Below are 9796 nucleotides of genomic sequence, written 5' to 3'. Positions count from 1 at the left end.
GGGGGAAGAGGGAACGAGCTGTGAGAGAGAAGGAAGATTTGCAGGGAGCTTGGAGAGAGAAGTTTTAGGTGGGGTGGAGAGGGGAGAGTGGAGGAGAAAGGTGGAGAGTGTGGGCGATCGTGGAGTGAGAGAGAGAGAAGGAGAGGAGGGAGAGGCATAGCGAGGATAGGGGGAGACAGTTGGGAAGTGGGAAATGAGAAGAGAACTGGGAAAGAGAGAGATAAGAGATGGAAAAGGGGAGGAGTAGAGATGAAAAATGTGAGAAAGTTCCAGACACAGCCTCATTAGTTACATAATAACACCAAGCTATGTTAACCCTTCACCCACCGCAGCTGAAACAATGAACACGTTATCAGCACATTCCTGGGGGAGTTACAGTTACCACTGTAACGCTGCTAAATATTTCATAAATATTTCCGCTGCTGTTTGATGCCTGCCAGTAACATTCCATCACAGTCTGATAGACTAGTGCAGTGTCTATCCTTCCCGAGTATGTTATAGTGACCTCGACCCACCACCAGTCTACTGCTGGAGTGGCGCCACCCGGGGTCAGCAATATATGGTCACTAACGTATCCTTCCCGTGCTTTCAGTACGACTTATGCAACCCGGACCCGTGCTCCCCGAGCCGCGTGTGTGTGGACAAGGGCAACACGTACTCGTGCGAGTGTCTTAATGGGTTCAGCGAGGACAACTGCGGCCCCCACACACAGGTGGGTTGTGGGCACGTGTGTGTGCTTGCTCTGACCAGGTGCACACACACACACACACACACACACACACACACACACACACACACACACACACAGGTGGGTTGTGGGCACGTGTGTGTGCTTGCTCTGACCAGGTGCACACACACACACACACTCACACACACACACACACACACACACACACACACACACACACACACAGGCAGGTTGTATATACAAACAGGTAAGTGGTTACCGTAAATAGGTCAATGATTGTCGTAAGTGTTTGTCGTCGTAAATTGGTAAGTGGTTGTTACACAGGTTAGAGAGATGGCCAACAGTCAATCCATATATGACCAGACACTCAAGAAGACCTGAGTGGCTAAGGCCCATCTCTGCTCCTCATCATGCATACGTCACAAGCAAAATTCTGAGAGACTACAATATGTTGATGTAACTTTTGCGAAAAGAATTACTTAGAAAAGAAAGTCCTTACACCATTTTGTAAGTAAATATAGAAGAAATGTTCATAATTTTTTTCCAAAATGACATATTACCTAAAATCATATTGTTACCACTGTAACATAGAGCTAGAAGTAAAAATGGGCTTTAGCTCCTGGACCTGTCATGTGTGACAATGTTAGGTCGGTGCCTCAACCATGAATGGAATATACTAAACAACTGTTTAACTTTAAGGATTTTAAATAGCTCTATATTCTAAATATTCAAGAATTTAATTTTTATTCTAAATAAACAAAGATAATTCCAGATATTTAAGGTCTATAAAATTCTGAGTGAGGCATTTCTGGTCCCGTGGCGACAAGACGCTGAGTGAAAGTTATTGCAAGTTCTGCAGATCTTGACTGTGTCGCAATAGTTTTGTCTCGCTGTATATCGTTCACAGTTTCTTGGGGGTATTCTGTAATTGTTATCTAAGACGTCCCCTATGAACTTACCAACATACAAGACTCGCTGCCGGCGCCATTCTAGCTGCCCACACACGGTGTTATTCTCTGGAAAACTTAAGATTCTGAGCACCCATAAGCTCAAATCATTGCGGTTTTGTGAGGAAGAACACATCAATACTCAAAAACCCAGAGAATATCTTGTTTGGAGAGATACAATACCGATTTTGTCTACAACTGATGAACAAACAACGTTGTTGATAAGCTGTTATCCAGCTGACTGGTATTCTGCGCAACGCAGTACGCAGGCACCCAAACTGTCATACCGCCCTCTTCTCCCCATGACCGATATTTTGCAAAGTTATTTCAATCATAATCCCAGGAAACACAAAACGAAAGAACTATTGGTTCTATAGTAATGAAGCTAAAGAATAAAACCGCAGAGTCGACATCTTCAGAAAACATCTAAAGAGAAACTCCACACCAGAAGGAAGAACTCTGCTAAGAGCGGTGATATGTGATACAAGACGAATTTCTAGAGAGATAAATGAGGCAAGATGGTTTGAGTGGTGTCAATGTCAAAATCTAAATGACCATAGTAGTTTTGGCAAGATATGGGGTCAGATTAAAACCATATCAGGTCGACCAGCTCGACCACAGGCATGTATTCAACCATTGCAGGAGGCTGAAAGACTTGCTCTCCAATTTGCAGAAAGAGCAGCTTTATATTAGCTTCCTGCAATGATCAAAAGGCAGCAAGAACAATTAAAACAAGAGAGGTTGATGGCTGTTCATGAGAGCATAGCTATAAATGACGAATGTGACTGTCCCTTCACCAAACAAGAACTAATCAGAGCCAAAAAAGGTGGTAAGGACACTGTACCAGGTACTGATAGCATTGCATACTCAATGGTCGCACACGCAGGTCCTGCTGGAGACACGGGATACTGAACGTTAGCAATGCATCTTGGCAGCAAGGCACACTACTGACCTCTTGGAAGAAGAAAGCAGACATCATTCCGATTCTAAAGCCGAAAAAACCTGGCAATTACAGGCCCATTTCATTAAAGCTGCAGAACGGATGGTCTTAAATAGGCTACTGTGGAAGACTGGAGACCTGCATACGCACATATTTGGCTTCACTAGAGGAGTAGGTACTGCTAACTGCATAGCAACATTACTAGGAACAGTTAACTCAGGTCCAGCTATAGTGATCTTCCTTGATCTAGAAGAGCATTCGAACTTGCAATCCCGTAAGCAATTTTGCACACCTTAGTAAAAAAGGCGTAAAGGGAAATATGCTAGCATGGATTCAAGATTACCCAAGTCACAGGTATGCCAGAGTAAAGTTGCAAGGACAAGTGTCGGACTACCACTTGCACGAGAATGGGACTCCACAAGGAGGAGTCCTCAGTCCTGATCTTTTTAACATCCTTATGGAAAACCTCGTTACCATGACATTTGCAGAAGGGGGTTAAATTGCTAAGCTATGCTGTTGATATAGCATTAGTCATTACAGGTCCTTCACTTCTAAATAAAGCAAAAGAGGCGTTAGATAAAGTAACATCTGAATGCAGCATTTTAGGGCTAAAAATATCTGCACAGAAGTCTAAGGCAATGAAACTAGGCGGCAACACTCTAGACAGGCACCTACGCATTCAAGACATTAACCTTCAGTGGGTTACACAATATCAATATCTCGGAGTGTGGATAGTTTCTAAAATGACATTCAACAAGTAAATTCAATATCTGAAGAAGAAAGCAGAATCACGACTGAATATAATGAGAGCAATCACAGGGCCCCGTCTAGGAGCGGGACACAGAGTGTTAAGAATGTTTTACATACTCGCCGTTCGTTCCCTAGTTGATTATGCAGCGCCTGCCTTACTCACTCTTTCTCCTGGTCAGTGGGCAAACGTTGAGGTTCTTCAAAATGATGCAATTAACAGGGGCTCCCAGATGGACTAAAATACTGAGCCTAAGACTAGAACCCAAGCTAACGTCGATTAAAATAAGGGTAAAAGGGATTGCAGCGTGCATGCTGACCAAGATATTGTCCAGACCTTGAATCACTCCTTTTTAAAGATATAATCACTGGAGCACTAACTAGGGACAGAAGAGCCCCCAACAGCAACAGGTGGACTCATTGTGCAATAATCATCATAAATACACTTGATATAACAAATACAGTCACTGAGAAGGGTGTCGACGAAATACATGCAGATTTTGTTATGCAAGCCTCTTAGGATTCGCTGCCAGCAGACTTTTAAGATTATGGCTTTTGAAAGAAAAAACCCAGACTAATACTCATTTGCTACGTAATATTGCACAGATGCATATAGAAGCAAACTTGGCATCTGACAGCTTCACATACTCACAAATGGACCAGTAGACCAGCAGGGACAAGAACCGGAGCTGCAGTTAAGGCTGGAAACTCTGTAAATAGTTGGAGGCTCTCAAATGGGTGTTCGACTTTACAGAGATGCTAGCCATTCAAAAGGCTTTGGAACATACTCTTGCTGAACACCGACAACATGTCATCATACATACAGATTCGAGAACTGCCATTGCAACCTTGCAACAAGAACACATACGTGATGACATCCATCTGATCACTAATGTCATATCACATACTCGAATGTCAAGGCCGTTAGGTACTTATCAACTGGGTGTCAAGTCATGTGGGAATAATAGGAAATTACATATGACATTGCAGACGAAACAGCAAAACTTGCAACTAAGAGAAGAAATGTAGAAATTTACATATCACAGATTAAGAAAGTAATTCGAAATAGAGCAATGCAAAAGATGTACAGTGACCACAACACAGCAGTTGCAACATCAGGATCTGCGGGTTGGTACAAGAATTTGACCAACTATGAACCGCTTATTTTGATGAAAGGGAGCAGTAGAGCAACAGAAGTACACTTACATCGCATCAGGCTTGGATACCCATGTGCATGGGAAATAGGCTTACAGGTTCCGGAAGATGAGAGGAAATGTCAACACTGTGGAGAAATGCCCGACAGACCACTGGAACATTATCTAACACAGTGCACAGTTACAAACCCAATAATATATTTCAACTTAGATTCAACAGAGCAGTTGCTAAACACATGAGGCATAATCTTACTAAAGCGAACATAAGAGTCATAAATACTCATAGAAAAAAAAATAAAAATAAAAAAAATTACTTGTTTCTGTCTCAAGTAAGACAGAAACAAGTAACACTTAGTGGGCCAGCCAGAGGTTTAGGGTTCGCGCAGGAATATCCCTGCAAAATGAAAAAAAAACTACATACACTCACTCCCTACTCAAAATCCATTCTCCGTCTGTGCCAATTTTCTCCTACACAAAGAAGTAATTTTTTCTTTATGTAACGCATGTGAGTGCGCACCCACACACACACGCACCCACACACACACGCACCCACACACACACGCACACATGTAAGGGGAGAGGATCCTCCAGCAGCAATGGACTTGCTGTATACTCAAAATGAGGCAGATATTGAGATGACAGAGGTATTAGATGCTGTCACAACAGTGACTCAGTTATCAAGTGCTGTCACAACAGTGACTCAGTTATCAAGTGCTGTCACAACAGTGACTCAGTTATCAAGTGCTGTCACAACAGTGACTCAGTTATCAAGTGCTGTCACAACAGTGAGTCAGTTATCAAGTGCTGTCACAACAGTGACTCAGTTATCAAGTGCTGTCACAACAGTGACTCAGTTATCAAGTGCTGTCACAACAGTGACTCAGTTATCAAGTGCTGTCACAACAGTGACTCAGTTATCAAGTGCTGTCACAACAGTGAGTCAGTTATCAAGTGCTGTCACAATAGTGACTCAGTTATCAAGTGCTGTCACAACAGTGAGTCAGTTATCAAGTGTTGTCACAACAGTGAGTCAGTTATCAAGTGCTGTCACAACAGTGACTCAGTTATCAAGTGCTGTCACAACAGTGAGTCAGTTATCAAGTGCTGTCACAACAGTGAGTCAGTTATCAAGTGCTGTCACAACAGTGAGTCAGTTATCAAGTGCTGTCACAACAGTGACTCAGTTATCAAGTGTTGTCACAACAGTGAGTCAGTTATCAAGTGCTGTCACAACAGTGAGTCAGTTATCAAGTGCTGTCACAACAGTGAGTCAGTTATCAAGTGCTGTCACAACAGTGAGTCAGTTATCAAGTGCTGTCACAACAGTGAGTCAGTTATCAAGTGCTGTCACAACAGTGAGTCAGTTATCAAGTGCTGTCACAACAGTGAGTCAGTTATCAAGTGCTGTCACAACAGTGAGTCAGTTATCAAGTGCTGTCACAACAGTGAGTCAGTTATCAAGTGCTGTCACAACAGTGAGTCAGTTATCAAGTGCTGTCACAACAGTGAGTCAGTTATCAAGTGCTGTCACAACAGTGAGTCAGTTATCAAGTGCTGTCACAACAGTGAGTCAGTTATCAAGTGTTGTCACAACAGTGACTCAGTTATCAAGTGCTGTCACAACAGTGAGACAGTTATCAAGTGCTGTCACAACAGTGAGTCAGTTATCAAGTGCTGTCACAACAGTGAGTCAGTTATCAAGTGCTGTCACAACAGTGAGTCAGTTATCAAGTGCTGTCACAACAGTGAGTCAGTTATCAAGTGCTGTCACAACAGTGACTCAGTTATAAAGTGCTGTCACAACAGTGAGTCAGTTATCAAGTGCTGTCACAACAGTGAGTCAGTTATCAAGTGCTGTCACAACAGTGAGTCAGTTATCAGCAGCCGTGAAGGAACAGACGTGTCATGTCTGGAGGCAGTTTGCTAAACATTACTCTCAAGACCTCACGATAAATATTATTATTTTATAAAGTATTTCAATTGGAACAAATATAAGCTAAAATGTTTTGCTCAATAACCACATATGAAGATGCAAGGATAAAATGTGTCTTACTGACTGTTAGCAATCCAAAACATAATCCTATTTAGGATTAATTCATATTAATCCTATTGAACTTCTACAGCAACATCAATACCCTGTCTTGGGTAATCAGAATTTGATAATGAAATACTGATGTCGAATATTAAAACAGAAATTCGAATTAATAGTTCCCAAATAATTTATGTTCCTTCTTGTTAGTGTGAGAGAAAATGCAATAAAATACATTTAAAAAATTACATATGTAATCAGGTTATTTTTTCGCTTTATTTTCTTGATCACTATTATGTCCCACATGCCAATTTATTATAATTAATTACTTTTGAAAAATTACAAGTTTTTTTTGGCTCCCTGTAATGTAATATTAGTAATTAATATATCAGGTCGTGGCATTTTTTAATTTACAAGCAGAACTCAATTCTCTCTAATACATAATACAGTATATACATCTCTCACTAACTGCAGTGACTGCGCCTTTTTTGCAGTGTGACCAATTAATACATAAACTGATGTATGTTGTAGCATACAGGATAGCACTAATATCAGATGACAAAGGACTCAAGCAGATGTATGTCTACAGCTGTGCTCTCCCAACCCCTGTGACAACGGTGGCACCTGTTGGATCGTCCCAGAGGCTCATCTCTTCTTCTGCGCCTGTCGCCCGGGCTTCACTGGCACCACTTGTCAAGGTATCCTGCAGGAGGACCATGGTGAGTGACGTAGGCCAAGTTCCCCGGGGCACGCCGTCCGGGCACCACCTCCAGCTGCAAGGTGACCCCAGCCACTCGCGAGGGTCCCATGAGAAGGTTTAGGGGAAGGGAGGTTGACCAGACCACACACCAGAAGGTGAAGGGACGACGACTTTTCGGTCCGTCCTGGACCATTCTCAAATAGACTGTCTTGAGAATGACCCAGGACAATCGACCTGAGAATGGTCCAGGACGGACCGAAACGTCGTCGTCCCTTCACCTTCTAGTGTGTGGTCTGGTTAACATTCTTCAGCCACGTTATTGTGACTCATCGCCTGCTTGGGGAAGGGAGGTTGATGAAGGTGGTATTCAGGAAGCAACGTGTGATGATCCGGGCTGTGGGGTAGCAACTGGTTGGTACAGCTTGAAAAACTCAACAGGCGGATCACTCGATGAAGACAAATCAATAACAGGAAGAATTTAATTGGGAGCTAGAATATATAAGAAATAACATACTGACAGAGGGCGTGAGAGGACAAAGTTGACTAGACATGTTCATCTGATCTTCAGCAGACATGACAGGGTGTCGTTGGAGTGAGGAGTAGACATGACTGAGACACAGAATGCCAGGGTACATAGCAAACAAGATGAGACACACGGGAGAGTGGAGAAACAGAATGCATTTCAAAATAAAAATATGATAAAAAAAACCGTTCTTCACCCGCATGAGAGTTTTCAGTAGTCGATGTGTCCTTAAGCATGCGCATGCGTGATATAGAGCATGTGTGTGTACACAGTAATCGTCTAATATGCGTTATATCTAGATTGTATTCTTTTCCTAGAAAGGTGATTAATATTTGTAACTCAAGTAATTACAAGTTTCATCATCCAGAATACGAAAGACTCTGCCAATGACCCCTTGAGGTAGCTCGTAAAATACCGTGACTCAGTATTGTCCGATGAAAACACTGTCTCATTTCTGTCCAAGGCATGTACACTGTCTCAATACTGTCCAAGGAGTATTCACTTTTTCATATATGAAGCTGTGTATAGCGTCTCCCTCCTCCATGTCACTGCCCAGTGCATTCCATTTATTAACTACTCTGACACTAAACAAATTCTGTCTAGTGTCTCTGTCGCTCATTGGGGTACTCAGTTTCCACTTGTGTCCCCTTGTGAGAGTATCACACGTATTATATATTATCTTTATCTACCTTGTCAATTCCCTTGAAAATTTGTATGTGATAAGCTTGTCTTCACTAACTTTTCTGTCTTCCAGCGACGTGAGGTGCAATTCACACAGCCTTTCCTAGTAACTCAAATCTCTTACTTCTGGCATTCGTTTAAACCTTCTCCTGCTTCGGCTTGTGCTTGACAAGGTATGGACTCCATGCTGGAGTTGCATACTCCAGGATTGGTCTTATATATGTTGTATACAAGGTTCTAAATTATTTCTTACACAAATTTCTAAAGGCAGTTTTGATGTTAGCCAGCCTTGTATACGCCAGTGATGATATTCTTTTGATGTGGGCTTCAGATGACAGGTTTGACGTGATATCAACTCCTAGATCTTTCTGTCAGTTTGGTGAAGGACTTCATAAAGGAGCTTCATAACTTTACATTTACTTGAGCTGAACTTCAGTAGCTCAAATTTGTTGGAACATTCCTTCAGTTTGTCTGGGTCATCTTGTAGCCTTTTGCTTTCTTTCTGTCTTAATCCTCCCCCATAATTTTTGCATTATCGACAAACATTGAGAAAAACGAGTCAGTTCCTTCTTGGAGATCGTTTACATATACCGAAACTAGAAGAGTTCCAAAGACTGAACGCTGCGGAACTCCACTAGTGACGTCTCGCCACTCTCAGATCTCACCCACAACAGTGACTCGCTGTCTTATGCTACTTATGTACTCTCTTATTCATTGGAGTACTTTCCCTCTAAGTCTTGCCTGCATCTCCGCTTATGCACAAGTCTCCTATTGGATACAGTGTCAAAGACTTTCTGGTAATCTAAATATGTGCAGTCTCCCTACCCTTCTCTTCCTTGCCTAATTTTTGTCGTTTAGTGTATATGTGCGTGTGTATTTTTGTGTGTGTACTCACCACGTTCTACTCACCAAGCTGTGCTTGCGTTAATTGAGCTTAGGCTTTTTAGTCCCGCCTCCCAACTGTCAATCAAATGGCGTACCGATTATTGAGCCTATTGGACACTATCAAATCTACATTTGAAACTGAGTATTGATTCTGCCTCCACCACAGCATTACTTAATGCATTCCATTTGTTAGGTTCTATGACACTGAAAAAAATGATTTCTAATGTCTCTTTGACTCATTTGGGAACTAAGTTTCCACCTTTGTCCCCTAGTTTATGTGTGCGTGTGTACTCACCTAGTTGTACTCAAATAGTTGTGCTTGCGGGGATTGAGCTTTGGCTCTTTGGTCCCGCCTCTCAACTGTCAATCAACTAATGTACAGATTCCTGGGCCTACTGGGCTCTATCATATCCACATTTGAAGCTGTGTAAGGAGTCGGCCTCCACCACATCACTGCCTAATGCATTCCATTTGTCAACCACTCTGACACTGAAAAAGTTCT

The 9796-nt window shown here is 42.3% G+C and overlaps 1 protein-coding gene across 1 annotated transcript in view; it reads left to right on the top strand.

Moving 5' to 3' along the window:
• The window catches only part of LOC123759706 (uncharacterized), a 160942-nt gene that overhangs the window by 125181 nt on the left and 25965 nt on the right, over nucleotides 1-9796 (top strand). The window contains exons 13-14 of the mRNA XM_069320330.1: nucleotides 593-712; nucleotides 7095-7224. Of these exons, the coding sequence (XP_069176431.1) occupies nucleotides 593-712; nucleotides 7095-7224 (250 nt within the window). The remainder of the gene's footprint in view (nucleotides 1-592; nucleotides 713-7094; nucleotides 7225-9796) is intronic.

This window comes from Procambarus clarkii, chromosome 8 (assembly GCF_040958095.1).
Source record: "Procambarus clarkii isolate CNS0578487 chromosome 8, FALCON_Pclarkii_2.0, whole genome shotgun sequence".
Lineage (NCBI taxonomy): Eukaryota > Metazoa > Arthropoda > Malacostraca > Decapoda > Cambaridae > Procambarus > Procambarus clarkii.
This window is presented reverse-complemented; position numbering and strand designations above follow the sequence as displayed.